The sequence below is a fragment of the Erithacus rubecula genome (assembly GCF_903797595.1).
Source record: "Erithacus rubecula genome assembly, chromosome: 3".
In the NCBI taxonomy this organism is placed as follows: domain Eukaryota; kingdom Metazoa; phylum Chordata; class Aves; order Passeriformes; family Muscicapidae; genus Erithacus; species Erithacus rubecula.
In genome coordinates, this window is record NC_136689.1 from 6,844,153 (window position 1) to 6,866,526 (window position 22,374).

The 22,374-nt window shown below is 40.8% G+C and overlaps 1 protein-coding gene across 4 annotated transcripts in view; it reads left to right on the forward strand.

Moving 5' to 3' along the window:
- DPP6 (dipeptidyl peptidase like 6) overlaps positions 1-22,374 on the forward strand; it is a 524,565-nt gene that overhangs the window by 206,186 nt on the left and 296,005 nt on the right. Inside the window, exon 1 of one of the 4 annotated variants that reach the window (XM_079300905.1) lies at positions 21,552-21,739. The exons of the other annotated variants lie outside the window; for them this stretch is intronic. Coding sequence (XP_079157031.1) covers positions 21,689-21,739 — 51 coding nt within the window. The 5' untranslated portion in view covers positions 21,552-21,688. Of the gene's footprint in view, positions 1-21,551; positions 21,740-22,374 lie in introns of those variants that run through there. 4 annotated transcript variants of the gene reach the window in all.

Genomic DNA, 22,374 nt, shown 5'->3' on the forward strand with positions numbered 1-22,374 from the left:
GAGCTGGCCCAGGGGTGGCAGACAGGCTCTGCCACAGGGTAGGTCTCCAGACATACCTGTAGGGTAAATGGGTGCACAGTCAGGCCAGAGCTCAGATCAGAAGGTTGGGACCAGCAGGAGCCATGGCCCAGGCACGGGGTCAGCATCACTCAGAGAGGGACCAGGGCAAGGGCTGGAGCACAGGGGTCTGTGAAGGGTCACAGGGGAAGGGCTCAGCCCCTGATGGAGCCTCTCCCAGATGGTCTCACAGCCCCTTTCCCAGCAGATTTCCCAGACTGTAGCCAGGCCACATCTGTCCTGGGCCTTTCTGAGTGGGGATGAGGTTTTGCAGGGTCTGTGGATGTACCCAGGTCTGGAATCTGGGGAGGGAAACCTGCCTTTCCTTGCTGCATTCCCTCTGCATGCCTCCAGTGACCTGCAGGGCTGCTGAGCCTCCCATCCCCACAGCACAATGCTGGGTTCCACACTCTTCAGGGGCACCTGCAGTGACTGCCCCTTGCACTGTCCTTTCTCAGCTGTGCCTTTCATCTGCAGCCTAAAACTGATCTCTTGGCTACTCACATCATCTCCAGCTTGTCAAATAAGATAAGAGATGATCCCTGCTCTTTCCTCAGTGTGCTTCAGTGTGAAGAACTTGATTAGAGACACACAAGTCACTCCTGTACTTCCAAAATAAAGAGAATTATTTGGTGTGTGTTGCTGTAATAGATGAATCTGAGATCATAACTTGTCCTCCTCTGTGGTCCAGGAGCACATATGAGTGTGTTGAAGGCTCTCTTATGTGGTGATCATGAATCAGCTCCAAGGAAGCTTTCAGGTCCTGGATGCTGCAGTTCAGTCTCTGGTGTCAGCCCAAATTGTTTTGGCTTTCTTGTGTCTATGAGCTGAAGTCAATTTGAGCTGAAAAGTTAGGCTGGTGTTTGAGATGTGCTAAGAGAAGAAAGAAACCAACTATAAAATATAAGATACAAAATATGCCATTTATTTGTATGAGCCACTATACAGTGCTATTTTTATATGAATCAAAAATATCCAGAAGTCATTTTTACTCCTGACTTCTGCAAAATCACTGTGCAGTTTTGAAGGAAAGGTGACTCTGATATCTTTTACTGCTTTGCTGTGTCTTCATGAGACATGTAGAGAACAGATGGCCCAAAACACCACACAGCATCCTCCTGCTGCAGCAGATCCTGTATCTCCCTCCAGGCCACTCTGGTACCTCCTGAGAGCTGAATGGATGGGTTCAGACTCAGACATGATGTGTTGTGATTCTGGAGATATTCTGGAGATATTCTGTGAGATTGCTTCATGTTTCCTGCTCTTTGGCACATCTGAAGAATCAGTTTTCTGCTTAGAATACAGAAAGTTCAAAAACTAATCCCTCTTTGTTTTATTTGTTGAGAGCAATGTGTTGAAAGTTGCTTGTGGTATAGAGGACTCCAGAGTCCAAAGCTACTGAAGGCTCATGTATTTGGGGGTGAAAAGGAGGGTGAAGATTTATGTTGGTATGTTAAACAGTGATGGCCCAGGGCATTTGCACCCCTGAATGCAGAATGAGTGTTCACAGCCATGGTGGGCATGGTGCAGATAATCAGTGGAATGTCACAGCTGCAGCCAGCTCAGAAGGTTTGGCATGTCAGATTTTCTCTATTTTCCAAATAAAGAACTTTAGGAAATCAAGGATATGCAGAACAAAGCTGTCTGGAAGAGCAGACTCATTTTCTAATGAGCTTATCATAAAAACATAATCTGTTCACTGAAAAATGAAAATGTTTGCTTCTTTGCTTTGATAGGGAGAAATGGGAGGTAACATTAGATGAAAGTTATTCTTAAGAACTTAAATAGGTACTTCTTCCTTGAAGTTCCCAGTGTTGACTTTGGCTAGAGTGACTGAAGTTAAAATATAAGACCCTTTTTTGAAAGGCATTTGAATTAATGAAGACTCTCTGCTGGGCTTTCTTGTTCAAAACAAAACACTGTGTCTGTGCAGAGAAGAAAAGAAAATGGAAGTGGTTGAACACTCAAGGAAAGCAATGACAATGAAAAGCAGCAGAAAGTATCTTGCTTGTAACACTCCTAAGAAAGAGGAGAAACCTGGTGTGACCATTGTGTGTGGAGCTGGCAGAGCTCCCCTCTTCAGTCTGGAAAAGCACAGCTTTGAAGAAGTAAAAAATGAACTTGAGTGAAATATTAAACTTTTAGGAAGGTGATACCTGAAAGAAGAAGCAGAGACTGTACAGGGAAAGGCAAACAAAACAATGCACAGACTCTGCAGCAAGTTCCACATTTTGGGGAAACTCAAAATCTTTGAACAGTCTTTTAATACATGAAGAGATCATGCTGTGCTGAAGTTACAAAACAATCCAAATCCATAACTTTGCCCAATAATTTTAAGAATTTAGAATTGGGTTCAGACAGTGTGGTAGAGAATAGCTTAATAAGCCAGCTACCAGACAAGATAAGCTGTCTGGCCAGGAGGTGTCTGTCACATTTGTGATCAAAGCCTGGGAGTCTTGTCACTGCATTTTCCACATATCACCCTAGAATAAGCTTAGTAAACCTCATTAAAATATTGTCTTCCCTTGCAGGTTATTTGTGGTTTCACATATTTGGAGGTGTAGTGCTTCACAAATTCCTATTTTTTATAATATTAATATTCACAAAAGACCACAGGATCATGTAACATTTTTTTCCTCTTTTATTTCACCTGTCTCTGGGTCAAACCCTGCAATTCTTCCAGTTTGTCATCCAAGAAGATATCCTATCTTATCTGGAGGTATAGACACCAGAGAATCTTCCCATTCCCTCAGCAGTGCTGTACACTTGGCTGGAAAATCAAAATCTCTGATATTTCTGATTTGACATACAAGACATTTTGTTTGGCTGAAGGGAAATATCTCAGTGCCCTTAAACCAGTGGTTTGTTGTTTTTTCAGATGCTGGAGTGAATGATGATGGGTGCATGAAAATATTTTATTGTACAGGCTCTGTGTGATCAACCCCATGCCCAGACACATCCCTGGTGCACCCAGGACACACTCAGGGGTATCAGATCAACCTCAGACAAGACTGTGACACCTGGGCACCAGGTCTGCCATGGAAATGGAAACAAAACACCTGAACTGTGACAGCTACACCCTGCTCTGTCCCCATCCTCACAGTTTAACTCTAATGAATAGGTTTGCTTTCATTTTGGCAAACCAAAACCTTCCCTCTCAGTAGTAGTTTAACTGTTACTAAAAGTTGAAATATGTGAGCAGCAATACACATGGAAAATGTTGATTTTTCTGGAAGTTGTGTTTCCTACTGCTAAGAAAAAGTTATCTGAGTGGTGGTTTATTCCCAATTGACTCTAGCACAGATTCTGTCTGAGTCTTAGTATTGCCATCTGGCACCCAGTTGGAGAACCACAACAGCATATGCTTCTTTTATGTTACTATCTGATATTTATGAGTAAGACAACTTAGTAATATATTTGGCTAATGACTTTTTAAAATTCCATGTCCAGAAAATTCATTGGAAACGTGGTGCAAAACTTTGTTGAACACAAGTGAGCAGGAAACTCTTTTCAACCTGCAATAAAGAGGAGACATAAAGCAAAGACAGAGCCACAATCACACTGCAGCCTGCAGTGCTGATCATGCAAGGTTTCCCTGCCCAGGTGGGAAGTGATGAGCAGTCAGATGAAATCTTGAGCTTCCAAACCAGAAACATTGATAATAATGTTCTAGTTGAAAATAATTGCTTTTAAATGTAATGGTATTGTGTTGGCCCCCTCTCTTCCATGCCCCCGAAAAATAAGTCTGTTTTCTAGAGCAAATACAAAATCCTGGTTGAGAGGAAGCTTTGTTAGGAGTGGCTGAGGGCACTGGATCTGTTCAGCCTGGAGGAGACTGAGGGGAGAGCTCAGTGTAGTGACAATTGCTTGTGAGGGGAAGAGGAGCAGCAGGCAGTGATCTCTGCTCTCTGGTGACAGTGACAGGACTGAGGGAATGGCCTGGAGTTGTGGTTTAGGTTGGAAGGGTTTAGATTAGGAAGAGGTTCTTCACCCAGAGGGTGTTGGGCACTGAAAAGGCTCCCCAGGGATGTGGTCACAGCAGCAAACCTGACAGAGCTCAAAAAGTGTTTGCACAATTCTCTCAGAACTTGCTGTGGCTCTTGGGGATGTCCTGTACAGGGCCAGGAGTGGGACCTGATGATCCTTGTGGGTCCCTTCCCTTGCTGCAGAGAACAGCAATTAGGAGCAGGGATGGACACTATAGGCCTTTTACATTGTGCCAGGAGCTCTTCTGGGGGTTGCATGAGCTCAGCTCCTCATGGTTTGAGATCATAACACTGGGAATTGAGTTCTCAGTGCACATTGGAGAGCTACACAGTCCACTAGTTTGGACCTGAGACTAAAATTATTTTATCACAGCAGATCTAAGAGTTGTGGAATGTGTTACAGTACCATGTGGAAACCCCTGAAGTGTTCAGGGCTGTTACAGGAATACTGCTATAAGTTGCTATTAATTAATAAATGGAATATTTTTTAAATCAATTATTATCAGTAGCAGTCTTGGATGCAAAAATACAAAACTGACTCTTTAGACCTTAAGCTGAATTAATAGGTATGAAGGAAAAAACATCCACAAAATTTGCTGGAAGGTTGCTCAGATACTGAGAGACTGCATGGATCCATATATTACTTTAATAGAGCCACATTTCACAATGCAACACAATTTAACAGATTTAAATTGCAAAACAATGAATGCACTATTTTCTATGAGCAGTATAAAAAACTAAAGCTACCTTTGGTAGAGTCTATGCAGAGGAAATGAGAAAGGAACAGATGGGAAAGCATTTACATAGGAGATGGCAGGCAATTTAATTTTTTCTATTGGCATGCTAATTAATGATCTTTCCAAAGCAGGAATGCTGTATAAATCTCCTAAAGGAAGGATAATAGCAAGGTCAGATGTATCTGCTAAACTATGCAGGAATTTGAATGCACAAGTATTGCAAAATCATGTGTCAGATTAATAACCTGTTATAAAGAAAAATTTGAAGTACTTGGTAAATACAATTTGAAATGCAGATAGGAGATAGAAGGACAATGCACTGGAATTTCAAGTTGCAAAACTTGAACTCTTGAGCTGTCCTGGATCCTCCAACTTGTTTAAATCTGGTGCACAGGGTGAATGTTGAAAAGCAGAGATGTGGCTCAGATCTGTCATTTTCTCCTCTTTCCTGGGTCCATGGGTGCCTTTGAAAGCCTGCATAGTTTAGCTGAGAAATAGGGATTCAAAGACTTCAAAGCATTCTGTTCAGCTGAGATAAACATTTGAAACAGGGGAAGCTTTTCTATAGCTTAGAATAATAGTCATCATATTTGCAGCTCTTGATGTGACTAAAAGCTGTGTAATGCTACTATCTCTGCTGTGCTGGGAAGTGAGCAAGTCTCCTGCCTGGAGCCCAGCTCACAGCCACCAGGAATTCCCAATTCCATGTCTGGAGTGCTGCTCAGCTGAGTGCCACAGTGCCTTACACACACCAAAACCTTGGCAGAGTAGGACTTTTTTCCTTTTCCATCAAATGAATAGAGTTGTCTAAGGTCACCCTGAGGGCTGTAGTGGATCTGTAACCTGGGATCCCTCCCCAGCTTTGTCTGGCTCTGAGGCTGCACTGCCTGGGTGTGTTTCTGCCACTCTCCAGCCTCCTCTCTCTCCTAATTCCCCATTTTCAGATCTCTTCCCTCTATGATGACTTTGTGCTCCTGCAGCAAAACCCCTGAGAATCCAGTGTTTCAGTGTGCTCAGTTAATGTTTTTTAACACAAGGAGATTATAAACCTAAAATTCACTGTGGCTGGAGACCACTTAGAAAACATTTTAGATAGGATGACTGTGAGGAGGGTTAAAATATGTATTTTGTGGAAAAGACCACAGGGCCATGCTGTGCCTCACAGTCTGGCTCAGGACTGCAGTTCTGGGAAGAATTTGATCCGTGATGTCTGTGAGAAATCTCTGTGCCCACTCAGCATCCAAACTGCTGGATATTAAACTGAGTGGAGAACTGCTTGGAGATCCTCATTTGCATCAGTTCTTCTTGCAGATAACTCTGGGCTGAATTCACAAGGAAGGCTGAGCAAATGAAGGGAGGAGCAGCCTGTGAGAGGCTCCTGAGAGCTGTGCTGCTGAGCCTGAGCACAGCCAGCCTGCCTTGGCCATGTGGAGCTGCCTGGTTTGTGTGTCTCCCATTAGGACTCGTGGCCTCCAGCCATCCCACTCCTTCCCTTCTTATTTTCCATGCTAGCTTTTCTACATAGGCAGCTTTCAATGACTTTTCATCAGCATTTAATGGGAAGTTGAATTTCATATCCAGAAGTTTCCTTTGGAGCAGTAGGGTAAAACTCAAGGTACATCTGCAAGTAAACCTTACAGAAACAAAGGATAAAAAAAGTAAAAGCCAGTAAGGAGTTGGAAATCAAAATGCTGAGGAATAGTAGCACAAATGTGATTGTCAGGAGTAGTATTTGGCAAAATAATAAAGTCTTCTAGTTAGTATTCACACACCATTAAGTGGAAAACTGTCCCCATTCCAATTTTTAAAATGAAGGGATTTAAACAGAAGAAAATAACATCATGCTATTGTTCTGTACTTTCAGTATTAGATGAGATGCATTAACCAGATGTGACTTAGAGAACTTGGAAAGCAAGTAGGATTCAGATGAGTGATCCTTCACTGAACAAAATGAATGAATATGGCTAGAAATACAACTAGGCAAGCATTAAAAATTAATTTTAACCTTGAGATTGAAGAAAATGTTAGCTATTATGTATTGTTATATTTGTATGAAAAGGTGCCAGTTCTAACCACTGCATGAGCAAAACAGACTCAACTCTCCAGCAATGAAGTTTCTCAAAGATTCTAAAAAAATATTTAGAAATAAGTGTGGCTGTTAGCTTAACTGGATTAGCATATAACTTAATAGAAAATGAGGTACTGGCAATAAAATAAATAATGCTGTTTAATTACAACCGTGACCTTTAGTAATTGCTGCTTTATTGCTTGATATTGGAAAAGATTTATTGTATTTGCTGTAAGAATTGTTTTTTTTCCCTTTTCCAAAGCCATCAGACATTGGAATTGGAAAATATCTATTACATTATCCTATTATCCTATCTATTAGATTATAGTTTGTGTATCCCCTGCTGTGCAATGTCTTGTCCAGTTCTGTTGCAAATATCTTGAAGTGGTTTGTGTGAAATGCACTGGAAGGTTATTGTACAGACTGAAATACAGATTATTCTTACCATGCAAATATTTTTCCCTCTGGTGAGTTGAGGTCCAGGATTACTTCCATCCCATTTTTGCTGCTTTTTTTTTTTTTTTTTTTTTCATGCTTCTCTTCATTTAAAATGGTTTTATTAACCCATTCTTCCTCAGAGCATTCACTCTTTCCCAAGACTGAAACCCATATTAAGAGGGATTACTTTTAACAATTCACATGATTGCTTCTCTGATATTGAAGAAAATAGGAGAATGTGTGTTTTTCATAAAATGTGTAGAACACTTGTGCAATTATTAGTGAAAAAAGGCAAAAAATTAGTACAGTAGAGCTGGTGGCCATTGAAAATTCAAACTCAAAGAGATTCCCTAGTGCCACTAATTTATGAGCATCCTGATGAAAATGGAATTTCTGGAGCAAAATGTAGTAAAAGTTTAAAAGCAAAAAGTCAAATGAAAAAACAAAGAGTCCCCTTAGCCTCTTTTGTCTGTCCAGGCCTAATGAATAATACTGGAAAGATTTTTAAAAACTGCACTACAAGGGATAAATAATAATACAAGGAACTGTAGTTAATATCAAAGAAATGTAGCCAGCAGATTATATCCTGGCATGTGTAATGAACTCTCACATTCTTCCCTCATATGAAACTTGTAAGAATCTTTCAAAATCTGCAATGGTCTGATATTGTGCCAATCAATTTATAGAATTTGGCTGTATTGGGTGGCAAGGTGAGCTATATAAGTAACTGGCAATAAGGGACTCCTGGGTATATGTACAGAGGTTGACAGGGGATGTGTGCATGTACTTTCAAAAGTAGATTAAAAAAAAAATTACCTGCTAAATGTATCTAACTCATACATAAAATATACAGAGGAAATTAATACCTGAACAGCAGGGGGAAAAAAGGAAAATGTAAATCAAGAAAAAAAAAAAAAATCACCTATTTTTAGAATAAATAATTTTTCTTAACGAGTCAGTGTTGAAAGGACACCAAGTATTTGTTCTGTACTCTGCTGTCACCCTGACTCCCCTCTGCCTCAGTTTCCCTTCAGAGTTGCTTCTCACTGGTTTCTTCCTGAGGCTCACATGTCTGAGTCAAGACAAGGGTCATTTGTATGGCAGAAGGCCAATCCCAGCCTTGCTGGGAGCTGAACACCATGAAGGGACTCAAAATTAAGTCATTTACCCTTGTGAATAAAACACTGAGTGCTATTTTTAGAAGCTTGAGTGAGTTCTGACAGACTCAGTACTTTATTTCAGCTCATCTCACCACTGGCCCTCCTGAGCCCAGGGCTATCCTCTGCACTCCAGAATTCAGAAAGCAACATCATTAATGATTTTGATGGAATTTGCTGCCTTTTAGCCAAGCACATTCCACTGGGGCCTGGAGACTCATTTCAGAGGCATCCCACAGATAAACTGCCTTGGCCAAACTTCCAAAAACTCACTCAGGTTATTTAATTGAACCTCTCACTCTCCAAAGGAGGTATTGCTTATTCTCAAAGACTTAATAGGTCTCCTGGTCTAGACAGTTCCCTGTGATCATTACAAGAGGTAGAGTCATTAATATCAGCTCATCAAGTTTTGCTGCTCTGTCATATTTTACCTTCTTTTAATTTTGCTGAAAGTGTTACATTAACACAGTTCTTCTGAAGAAACATTAATATTTTTGGCCTGATTTTCCTCTTGACTGACCATATTTTCAAAATAGGTTATTTTCTTCATCAGCCTGTTTTGGTTTGAAAAACTTTAATTTCCTTCTGAAAGGATAGGAAAAAACACTTTAGATCTGATGGCTGCCTCAGGAGCCAAACTGGGATCTGATGGATGCAGCCAGACCTAAAAACCACATATTTGCTTGTCCAATAGTTTGCATGCATTATAAATTAGAGGCTTAAACACAGCACAGAAATCCTTTTTTTTTTTTTTTTTTTTTTTTTTTTTTTTGAGCCATTTTGGAATGTCCATCACTTGTGGAGAGAGCAGTGTGGGATAGTTTCCAGTGATAAAACTGATGTTTCTTAGGATCCTCCTTCTTACTGGAAGTTGTCTGGATTGGTGATACCACTTCAGTGTTCTCTCTGATAGACACACAAGAGGCTCCCAAAATCTTGTACTAGTTCACATAATTCTAGTAGTAACAAAACAGAGGCATCTTCAAAAAAACAAACAGGCTGGAAAATCCAACAAGGAACCTCTTTTTAATCATCCTACTTATTTATTGAATGGATTTCATCCAAATGTAGACACCTGTAAAAATCAACATTACCCAGCAATTCTTCTGATAGTAATTTTTTAGGAAAAATGAAATGTTTATCTTTTCAGAGAACTCATCAGGGTGCTGCCTTTTCTTTCTTCCTCTTATTGTCCATTGTACTCAGGATGGAATTAATGATTTTCTCAATGACTAATTCCTTTCAGAAATCAGTTCAGAAAAACCATCTGCCTTGATAAAAAAGCCAGAACTCTTCCAAAGCAGGCCTGGCTAACTGATATATTGCTCCTTTTACCTTGATGACCTTCACAAGCCCTTCAGCTCAGAGGATAAATCTCATCTCACACCAATGCCTCTCACACCAGCATGCAGGTGAAGGCAATGTCACAAACCCACAGAAATGATGAATATTCCATGTGAAAATTAAAACTTGCTTAATGTGACTTCAGACTGTTGAAAGTTTTGATAGAGACAAGAGGGGGAAATAAAGGAAAAAAAGTGGAAGTTTTTAAAACATGTCTACAGGTAGGAATTCTCATTTCCCACTCCAAACGGGGGAGAAGATCATATTCTATTTTGGGAACTACTCTGCCCCAGATAACAACATTTCTTCTGACTGTCCTCACTTTGTCAGGACCAGGTATCTTTCCTCTTGGCACCTCTCTTTGCCTTTCAGCCACCTCCTGCTCCTGTAACCTTCTCTCATTCACATCCTTCTCACCAGGCTGCTTTATCACTGTTCCTTGAGATTCTCTGCTTCTTTCTTCTCTGGCCTTCAGTCTTTTCAGATGTGCTCTAAGAGGATCTTTATCCCATATCTTTCAGCTCCAGGCTTGCCTTGCTATCCCTACCTATAAATTCCTTCTTTCTCAGCCTCTCACCCTCCCAGCCCTGTGGGATGGCTCAGGCAGATGTGTGATCCTGAGTCTCCAGAAGGAGCCCAGCTCATCCCAGGCTGCACTTTGGTGTCCCCAGGGCACTGCTGCCCTGGTTCTACTCCCCTGTGACTGACAATGTGTTGGTTCTGCAAGGGTGCTTTTGGGGAGATGGGGAACCAGCAAATCTGTGCCATATTTTGCAAAAGGTCCTAGAACTGAATTTTCCATGGTGCTGATGTGGAAGGAGCCCAGTGGGACAGGCTCCCCAGGGAAGTCCCCATCCCTGGAAGTGTTCAGAACACAGAAGGACAACACCTTGTTCTCTGGTTTGGGGGTCATGGTGGTACTTGGTCAAAGGTTGATGATACTACAGATTTTTTTTCCCCATTCTTAATGATTCCATGATCCTGTGGCTGTATGAAATACAGGCTCTGAGTGTGTTTGCATCCTCTGACCCTTCTACATCCCCAGCTGCTTCCATTGCTGATGTGGGGGCTTGCTGTGGAGCCTGGGAATTTATTCTATGAGACTGCATTCATTCAGGCTTTTATCTCAAGCTGCTTTAATTCTTCTTTTGTGAAAAAATGCAGTCAAAATATTAAATTCAGTGTAAATCAGACACTTGGCTATTCAGGTAACAGAAAAAAAATTCTCCAAGTGACATTTTTGAGATAAACAGTCTCTCTGTCCCAGGCCATTCCCCTTCTCAGGACTGCCAGTGCAGATTCACTCTCACAGGACTGGGTTTAGCCCAACTGGTTTCTATTGTGAAGCAGAAAAACAGTTCTGGCAAAGGCTTGCTATGGAAGGGAGGCCAGGCAGATGTGAGGGGTGAGCTAAGAAAAGGCATTTTAGCAGGAAATTGTGTCTGTCTGAGCTCTGTGAGCTGCAAATCCCTGTTTCACAGAGGGACTGGAAACAGCAGGACCCTGCTGTCCCCAGATTTTGGCTTTTCTGGGCTCTGGTGTTATGAACTAGGGTAACATTTGCCTCAGGTGCTCCAGGGTGCTCTGCTGCACCTCAGGCTGGTGGCACCAGTGATGGTGCAGCCTTGTGTCCTCTCTATTCCATGCCATGCCTTATTGCTACAAACCCACCCCTGAATAAGTTTATGCAGAAAGCTCCACTTAAGCAGTGATGAGTGTGTGATTGCTGGGGAAACTCGTTGGAAAAGTCACCACTTTGACATTTCATCACTGTAACTTAAGGGAACACAAGCCTGACAAAAATGACATGAAATTTCCCATTAACCTTTAAGTGCAATCACAGTGTATATTTTAAATGGTCATTCAGAGACAAGAAATCCTTCATGAACACAACTGGAAAACAACAGATCTATTTTTACTGGATATTTTCAGGCCTTATCCAGTACATTAAAATTAATGGGGAAAAATTTTCTACATTCCTGTGCTATTAAAAAAGAAAAAAATATCCAAACCACCTCATTCAATTTCTCATCTTGTACCAGCCTGTTCTAACAGGAACTGAGGCAGTTTGCCAAAGGCTAATGATTCAGTTTTATATGATTAGTTTCTTTAGCCAGAACCAGATATTTAGAGGAACTAATAATTTGTTGCACTGCTAATCTCTAAAATGCCTGCAAGGACTCAGATCTACCCACACTGAAGTGTAGTCATGAATCTTTTTTTTCATATTTTTGCTCTGTGTTTTTGGAATTAATATATTAAGGTAAGAAAAGAACAGTGACAAGATTATATGACCCATATAATTTTTCACAGCTTGCCATCACAAGGATGTATAAGCATAAACAACATAAGGGAGAAGTACCCAGATAGAAGCTGGAGGTTTAATTAGAGAAAATTATGTGGCTATAAAATTGTCAGTATTATTCATAGCTGACCTTGATCAATCAAACTGTCTTTAAGTGGGGGCACAGCATAACCTGACTGTGTTTCTGCAATTTAGAACTGACTTATGTAACTCAGTGGCATTTTTAATGGTGCCTGATAGTTTGGGATGCCTTTATCCTTGAGTATAACATGGAAAGAACGCTGATATTCAGAAATGGGGTGAAAATCAGTTCCCTTTATGATCACTTGTGCTGGGTGTTTTGGACTCTGATATGCTCAGGACTATTGATCATTTCTAAAAAAGTAGAATGTTGTAATCATAGACTTCTTTTTTGTGTCCTTCTAAGCCAAATCAGCTGGGGTTCATAAGGGAACCTTCAGGCTTCTTTATGATCCTGACTGTAATATCACTAAACACTGCATTTACTGGTGCATATCACACAGTACTTAGCTCCTAAACAGTTGAAAAGGCATCTGCCAAATCTGCAGATAACAACTGTAAAAAATGTTCCTCTTTTCATTCTGCATCTGAGGCAGCAGTGGGAGCCCACCTCTTAACTCTTGAAATCTGCAATGCCTCTTTTTTCTCCCCAGGTGCTGCACTGTGAAAATCAACATTAAAAAAAAAAAAAAAGCTTTTTTATATAAAAGGAAAGGGGGAAAAAAAAGGATTTTCCTATCATAAATTGACTCACATTGGGCCCTGTGGCCAATGCCCATCTAAATTGTCATAAAAATTAACATAAGAATTACCAGATCAGAATGTCACAGACTAATGCTCCATCTGGTCCAGCATTCTCTTTCCAGAAGTGACTTACACCAGATGCTTCAAGGGAGGAATAAAATATTAAACATTTAGAGAATGCTATAAGTGCCCTAACCAGCCACTAACGTGGTCATTGGGCAGCTGCTTAAAATCTAGTGGCAGAAGGAGCCTGCCAGATTTCTGCTTTCCTAGTAAATAGAGCAAAGAAATGCCCTTGCCTGGGGGACGTTGGTGTCTGCTGGTATCCAGCCCTGGGCACATTTCTCATCCTCCTGTCCTGGTGTGCTCACTGCATCCAGATGCACACACAAATCCTGCTTGTTTAAGGGCAAAAAGCTGCAAGGGTTGCAGTGAGAAGGATTTTATCAGAGGTGATGAAAAGTTGTCCAGGAGGCTCACAGTGCAGGATTTGTTTTAATGAAGCAAAGACAATTCCATCTGATCCAGTCACCTTAAAATCTCTTTATAATCAAAAGAGCAATAATGGCCCTTCAGGTCCTGCCTCTTCTATCTGGGTTTAGGTTCCTCCTTTAGGAGCCTGTGACTTCACAGACTGGAGCCCCATTTCCTTCCAAAGCTGCCCAGGATGGCTTTGCTCACACCTCCATGTCTGTGTTTCACCAAATGAGTCCCACCTTTGGAGGCAAAGCTAATATTTTCAGAAATATAAGGGGCTTTAAAGAATTAAGATCCAAAACGTTTAAGGCTCTTGAGGACATATTTCAGTCTGTCCCTTTCCTTAGCCTCCCTTATTGCCCAGCAGTAATTACATCTAACAGAGTCTGGATGGTTATGGGAGGGATAAGAAGCTTTTTCCCTCTGACTAGCAGCTCAGAATGATCCATCTTCATAATGACCCAAATGTGTTGGCAGGGGATGGCCATGAACGGGTTGATTGCATCGCTAATGGTTGATCACACAAAATGCCCTCTGGATTAACATTAATTGGTCACCTTGGTGGGGACTTCAGATGAAAAATCTGTCTGAACAGGGGCAGCAATTGGGTTTTGCTTCCCTTAGAATTTGTCCTTTAAAGGAGGAAAAGCCTGGGGGAATGGTGGCACAATCACTGGATGTGGAGAGTGATTTCTCCTCCCCATGCCTGGTATCCTCGAAAGTCACCACATCTGTGTCTAATTGCTTTATATTTCATATTGTTTATAATTCTATATTTGTTTATCTAAAATACAGATTATATTCCTAGGGGTAGAAAATAGCTTTCTGTGTATTTTCTTTGAACCTAATTTGTTGACCTCTCATGTTGTTGGTTTGTTTTTTTTTTGTCTGCAATGACTGGGAACAAGCTGACTTTAGGCAGCTCTGCAACTCTAGTGAAAATAATAACAGGAATGGTAAACCACTGCTATTCCTAACAACCCAGGAATACACAGAATAGATAAACAAAAGCAGAAATCTTCAAGGCAGTGTTGTACCAGTCAATGTCAGAGAGCAACACAATTTAGACTAAAGACAAAACACACTCACCCAGAGTGCAATGCACCATTAAATACAATTGTAGACAATTTTATCTGTACTTAAAAAAGGACAGAAATAGAAACTGTCTCTATAAAATAACATCTATTAAGATTGAGAATTAATTATACCATAGGTAGAAAATTAATTTTTAAAGTGTAAACCCAGGTATTGTTTAATGCCTGACATCACAGGGACACATGGTGACATTTTTTATTTAGAGTAATGGCAAAGGGGAAAACTGTCCTTAGGTCTTGATGTAAGCATGGCATAGAATAATGAGCTTGGAAATTTAAGTTTCCAGCTGTAGCAGCTGGGCTGGATTGCCTACAAAAGTTGTCAAATCTCCATCAGTGAAAGTTTCTAAACTACAGCTGGAAAAATATCTGACAGGAACTGCTTAACTCTTTACTCCTGCTTTGTAAATTGGTTTATTTTAGTTTAATTCCAGACAATCAGATTTTCTTACAACAAGGTGTAATATAATTTATGTAATATAATTTATTGTAATTTGTTATATGTAGAAAGGGTTTACAGTGAGCTGTCAAACTGCCAATATCCAGTGGAGACAGCCCTGGAGCTGCTTGTCCTGGAAGGTTCTGCTCAGTTGGGCTGTCCCAGCTGCAGGGTGCCTGGGGAGAGGGGATGCTCAGGGAGATCTGGTGACTCTGACCAGTGTATCTTCCCACGGATCCCAGAGCTCTTCTCTATCCATATTTGACAATTTTAACAAATTTAGCCTTTCAGGAGTGTTGTTTCACCTTTTTTTTGTGTTTCTGTCTGTCCACTTCACTCTCCTCCTCCTTTTCTTAGCCCTCTTGCTCCCAGGCAAGAAGGGGGGCTTGTCCAAATGTCCCCTAAAGAGGACAGGGGACCCCAAAGTCCTCAGTCTCTTTTGCTGCAGATCAAATTCCAAGACTTTGGGCTCCTGATAGCATGTCACAAGATCATCAGTGCTGCTGGTCAAGGGGCCAGGAATTCACAGTGAACCCAGTGGTGAAATCAGGAGTAAGTGATGCTCTAAATCTGCCATGTAGGTGAGAATGGACGTTTTCAGGTAGCTGATTTATAAATCACAATTAAAAAAAAAAATCTGTAATTTCTGTCTGCTTTTACCTTCAATATGAGCAAGAAGATTTTGACTTTTGGCACTGAATTTCTGTGAATATGTTTGGTATTTATATGCCATGATAAAAACATGCTGGCAGAAATGGGACAATGTTGTTTTTTCTTCTCTACAGCTTTTTTACAAGCTGAGATACAGAACACTTGCAGTGGAGGGAAGGAGAACCTGCTAAACACCTCATACTGGGAGCCTAAAATCTGTGTAGCTGAGTTTGATGAAGACACTGCTTGCAAGAAGTACAAAATCTATAACAAATGGGGCCTTTTAGTGACACAGTGGAGATGGCAGGTTGTCTCAGATTATCTTGTTCCACCAGGAGCCCACACTGCTTTCAAGCTTTCTCTCTGCCATCTCCTGCAGATTGGAAATCAGCCACCGAGTGTGACTTGGAGCAACTAAGCAGAAATAGGTGCTGCATTTTTCAAAGGCTCTGTGCCTGCCTGTGTGCACTTATATATGAGGAAAGATGTTTTTTTCCCTTCATATTTTTCTAGCACAGTGCATGGATGTGCTTGAAGTATTCGAATTAATATGTATGCAAATAGTGGAGACCATTAAATAGACATTATTTCCTCCTGGTAATGATCTTCAGTACTGTCACACTGCTGCACTGGGACTTATTCCCAGTGCTTTTTGCTTGCAAACAGCTGATTCCTTGCCCTGTGAGGGCTGGTGTTTCCATGAAGCAGGCTCAGGAGTTCAGTGAAATTCCCAGCATGAGGGGCTGAAAGGCAATGCCAGAGGAGGGAGCTGCTTGTCCTCAGTCTCTCAACTCAATGGATTGTACACAATGTCCTGCTGTGAGCCAGATCAATGTGCTGATAGCTGAACTGACCTGCCCTGAAAATAAAGAAAAGATGAATTTTCTGATCCACCTCACAATGTTTTATTGCCACAACTGAGGTGGCTGCACACAGCAGTGTGCTATGTGCTCAAGGGAGGAGCTTCATCAAAAGTGTCTGCTGGGTTTGTCTGTAATTGAGATAAAGTGAGTTTGTGTTCAGACATCTGTGTAACTCACATGGGCACCATCTGACAGGGCAGTGTGGGATAGCAATGGGCATGTTGTCCTTAGTCTCCTGATATGGCAGTCAGCAGGAAAATACTGTTTGGGGGTGACCTGACATCCAATTCCCTGTCTCTGAGCACGCAGCAAAATCAGTGCTGTCAGTGGCACAATGAGTACAACCAGTCCTGGAGGCAAGGGGAGAATGAAACACGTCAGTTTTCTGTATTTTGGCCAAAAGTGGCTGTCATCTTCAGAGGCTGCAATGTGCAGCTCAGGCTGGAGAGAAAGGAGGATGTTGGAGATGTGAAAATTCTTCTCTGCAGGCTTCTATCCATGAGTCACAACTATCTGTGGGCAAAGCTGGGCACACCACCTTCCTCTCCCTGTGGCCTCCTGTGTTTGCACCTGTTTCCATCCCAGCTCAGCTATATGACACATGTTCAAGCCATTTTATGATCTTCATGAAATCTGGCTGTTTGAGTTAGGCTCCTTTTACTTCCAGCAGTTATTATCTTGCAATAATACAGGGGGTATTTTTACTCTGGATTTTTCTCCATGAATTTGGAATCTCATTTTCACTGTTCATTGGTTTGGGCTGTGGCTCTGGGGTACCAGATCCATTTCCAGAGTCAATTAATGAGCTGTGATGGGAATCAGAGTGTGATTCTACTTCTTTCATTTCTGAGGACATTACAAGTAAACAGGATTTTGGATTGACATGGTTTTCTCTTTTGTAGCTTTTATTTATTAGCTTTTTGTTAGCTTTTGTTCATTTGTTTGGATTTTTGTATTTTCTTTTCTTGTCAGAACATTCTGCATCTGGCTGTTGTGACTGATCCCCAGTGCAGGGATGCCCTGGTGCCAAATGAACCCAGGGGCTTATACAGGTAAATGGAGAAAGAGCAGCCCAAAGACCACTTCATGGGGCAGTGGGTCCTCACTGGGAGCAGGGAAGGGTCACAGCTGGTGCTCACAGTGCAGCTGAGCATCAGGTCCAACTTGCAAAGATGTTTGCCTAATTCTGTCAGGACAGTGCTGTGGGAGTAGGAAATTGGTAGCAGCTTTTCAGGATTTCATAGTGCAGACTGTCATCCTGTTCCCCTCATAGACCACTCAGTAATGATCTTAGATCTGTGTAACATTTATTTCTTTCTGCTTTTATTAGGAAGATAACCCAGAGTTAGATGGTCACAAACCATTTTCTGTTTTTTAGCTTGCATTTGCTCTCTCTGGTTTATACATATCTGCCCTGGGTCAGTGTGAAATTTGGGATTAAGTAGCTTTTCCCCATTTCTGCTTCCTTTCCCAGTATATTTATAGATGGCAGCCTTCCTTTAATCAGGCTCCAGTAATTTTTGTCACAGGACAGTTTCTCCACTGCCCTAATCATTTGCCAGCAATTATTTGCATCTGTTCTGGTTTTGCATTCATCTCTCATGAATATGAGTGACCAAAATTGTACCCACTATCCAAATGAGGTGTCAGCAGTACTCTGTGATTTCCTACTAATATTTCTCAGCCTTTACTGGAAAGGAAAGACTTTCCCAGTAACTCCTTGCAGTGCAGATTTTGTTTTCACAGCCTTCCACACCGGTGGTTTATAATCCTGTGATCGATTACTGCAATCAAATCTTCTTCCTCTTCTGTTAATTTGAAAGCTGCTATAGGAACCAAATTATACTTACAGGAACACACATAGTGTTATTGCACTCAGTAAATGCAGCTGAGGTGGGATTTTGAGCTTGCAGTAAATATTCTGGGATGATTTCACTCCATTATGTTTAACTAAATTACTGGGTAAAAGCTGAGCATCTCACCTTACTGGAAGCAAAGCAGCAAAACTCCCAGCAGCAGCCACTGCTGGATGGCACAAATGTGTAACTCACCAAGGCAGCCAAGTGGAGAAACTTAATATTGAAGCATCATCTCTTAAGAGCTTGTGGGAAATTTGACAATTGCTACTGCTTTGGGTTTTTTTGGTTTTTGTTTTTTTTTTTTTTTTTTTTTTGCAACATCAGTTGTGACTTTTTTTGTACCAGTTTGTTGTCTCCATTTCTTCACCTGTTTCTTTCCAAGTGCAGGTTGTGTAGTAGTTTTATGGTTCAATGAAAAGAGAGCAGGAATTGCACTTACATCTTATATTTGCTGTGAGTAGGTTTATTAAGAGGTCAGAGTTTATGGAAAGCAGGTGAAGGACATGAGACAGTGATTTGGTCATTAATAGCTCTGACCTCCTCAAACCCCCTCACCTTGTCAGCAAGACCTGAAAAATGCCAGTGCTTTGACATTTGTGTGCTTCAGATTTCCTGAGCCTAGAGAGAAGTTGCTCTCCTAAAGCATATCTGTGAGAGTAATAGTGAATGGACTGAAGCAGTTTATTTCTGGATTAGGATTTTACCATGAAACTGTGTTAAAAATGTGCTGAAAGCCACTTTTCAGCACATTAGAATACCAAAAGCTCTTAACTTGGTGAAAGCATTTTCAATGATTCTGCAGTGGTTTTAATTCAGAAGAAATATTTTCCCTTGCTCCTGACCACAACATTCAAACCACAAAGGAGAAATCCACAAGGTAGAGTCAGGTTTGGCTTGACCTTGGCCTGGATGTGCTGTGTTGCTCATAAGCCCTGGTCACAGCAAGCAAAAGAATTCTCCTGAATGATTTTACCTCTTACAGCATAGAAAGCCAGAAGTTCATTCCCATCTTTTGAGGACAAAGGAATACAAAGCACATCCTTCTACTGCTCAGAGGAACCATTTCAGGGAGAGATTCCATTTCATTTTGGGTATCACTGGAGTCCAGGAAAGTGCACTTCCAGCTGTGGGTGTCTGGTGGTGCATAAACAAAGAGAGGAAAGAGGAAATGGCACTGAGAGAGTGACCCAGCTCCTATGGGCAGGCACCTGTCAGCATTGAGTGCCCCTCTGGGCTTGCTCAGCCCCGTGCAGGAGTCACACAGCTGAGCCTGGGCAGAGCAGGTGCTCCCAGAGTCTGCTCTGAGCTTGACTGAAGTGCTTGGAGCCTCAATACTGATTGCATAATGCCAAGAAGGGTTTCTGCACATTCTCTTACATCTAACTAATCATTAACTAATGTGACTAACAATAAATGCTGGGAAAATTGAAATATTCTTATCTGTCTCTTCAATGGCAGTCAGATTAAGGGTGTATTGCCAGAATGACAGAAAATTTGGTCTGAAAAAGTCAAGAATACTGTCAGATAATTGAGAGACTGTATATGAAGAAATTTAATGAAGTATAGCTAGTCCTTTCAGATAAACATGAAATTAATCACTTTTATTCTTTATTGAGCAGGTTATTGAACCTTTAGGATAAAGGTTCAAGGTGTATTGAATCTTAGACTCTAATACTAAATGTGAGAATAAAATAATCAAGTAAATCCACAAGACTAGTCACTTCCATAATTAACACATAACAGCCCTTGATGTCAACTAAATTTGGTATCCACATGTGAAATGGATCTTTGCATTTAGTGAAACATCTCACAGCCATTAGGAAACGTGGGTCAGATCCCAAATTACAGGTCAATGAACATTTCTCTGTGGGTTTACTGTGCCCTGTGAATGATGGCACCTTACACAATTAGAACATTTCAGGTTCAGACCCACAACTCTCCTGCCTTTCCACGCAGAGGAGGAGAGAAAAGGTTTCATAAGGGCTGTGTGAGTATTGACCAGAATATCAAATGTGGTCTTATACTCAGTGTGGTCTGATCAAGTGCACACTGCACTGTGTTGTGAGTTGGGGACAGGAGTCGTGATGCTCCTTCTGTGATGCTCTAGCACAAGGATGAAGGTGTATGGCAGCACAGTGTGGCCAAGTGGCACCATAAGAACATCATGGCCACTCCTTTTCTTATTGAGAGAGCCAGTCAGAACCCCAGACATTCAAAGCAAATCTCTTATATAACTCTGCTGGATGAGCTCCTTCCAGCACCTGGGTTACACCACCAGGCTTTCCATCAGAATGACACTTTAAAGGGTGTTCTCTGTGTAGTCACATCTGTGGAGGTCACACCTCTATGCTCCCCCCACACTGCAGAAAATCAGCTTGGGAGTTGTAACTACCAATAATAAATCAGTGTTTGTCAAACAACATTATTTTCTCATTCCAGAAATGGATTTGAGGTATGGTGGGGGGTTTTATGTTTTACCAGAGAGAGATATTTCACACTCTTTCTGCTTTCTTTTCCATTTCCTAAAATTATAAAAGGGAACATAGAAGGCCCAGATGTATGAACAATAAAACTAAATGGTCCTTCTCTCTTACAGTGTCCTGTGAGCTGGGTAGCATGAACTGTGATTAAATTTTTTATGGTTAGGACTTTCTATGGGGTCTCCCTCCTGGACAGATTCTCCCAGTGCTGTCTTTGCTTCATAAAACAATTTGTACAATTTCATGAGTAACTGACTGATTTTCAGGGAACTTAAAAATTAACATCTCTGCATTTTCTATTTTATATGGTATTTAATTTTTATTTAAAAAGAGACAAAGAGTTAAACATAATTTAGGAGGAATGAGAGGTCTGTAGATGCCTATAATCATGCAAATCTCCCACCCTTAAGAAACCACAGAAATAAAGTAGAAAACACTGAGGTATTTCTCAGCTTCATTCCCTTGCAGCACATTGCAGATATTTTTGTAATATCATGTGATTTCCATACTGCTTAAGTAGCTTGAGTTTTGGGGGATTTTTTGAGTTTTTTAAAATATAGGATTAAAACAATCCCTTTGTAAAGACTCATCATGACAGTGCTTTAAAGTGCCATGACTGTCAGCTCACAAGTCATCTTAAAGTTGGATGGCTGACATAATAGCATCTTTCTTTTTTTTTTTTTTTCACTGACCTAAATCAAGCATTGGATGGATCAAGACTTCTCCCTATATCATCTCAAAGAAGGGATTTTGGCTTTCTTTTTTTTTTTTTTTTTTTATGCCTATCTTCAGCTATTGGTTACTTTATGCTGAGCTGTGAACTGTGTGGTTGTTGGAAGCAGCATTAAAAGCCAGGGAGTGCCTCTGTTTTCAACAATATCCATCAGTCTGCTGTTTTGGGCTCCTGACTGGTTGTAAAATATGTCTCCAGCCACATAGGATATGTATTTGATCTGCAGACCTCAGAGATGGGCAAAACTAAATTGTCCAGAATGAAGAGATTTAAAAAAATATGGAGGGTGAGTGAAAAACATGCATCAATCTCTTAAAAAGACTGCAGTGGAAGCAAATAAATTGCAAGTAGATGATTCTGGTGTTTGTGGACAAGTTACCTGGCTGCATGCACGTTGCTTGATCAGATTTTTATTGCAGGGTTTGATTGTATGCTTTCTTCTTTTTCTTTTTTTTTTTTTTTTTTTTTTTTTTTTTTTTTTTTTTTTGCATATTAGCTGCATCTTCGCAAATTTCCTGAGACATTAAGCACTCAAGTTTATTTGACTTCTGAGAAAAGTTTCAGAGAATTTGCAACAACATTTGTACAGTAAGATATCTTGAGGAAACTAAGCTAAACTGATTTCCTCTGTGGCCTTTAAAAATGCCATTTAGGGTTGGATGAATATAAAAAAAGGCATTACAAAAAACAAGGCTCTTTTCCCCTCAGGCTGTATTTTAGAGCTGGGATATACTGTAGAGCTGAACTAAATGGAACAGGGTTAAAGCCCGTGAGGCATTGGAATCTAGCAGGATGGTCAAATTAAATAATAGATTGTCATATTTACTTTATAAACAATTGCATGTCTTGTAGGTTGGAAATAAGATAAATTAAACAGATGATTCTTTAAAAAATGTGAAGTTAATGTGGTGCAACAAGTGA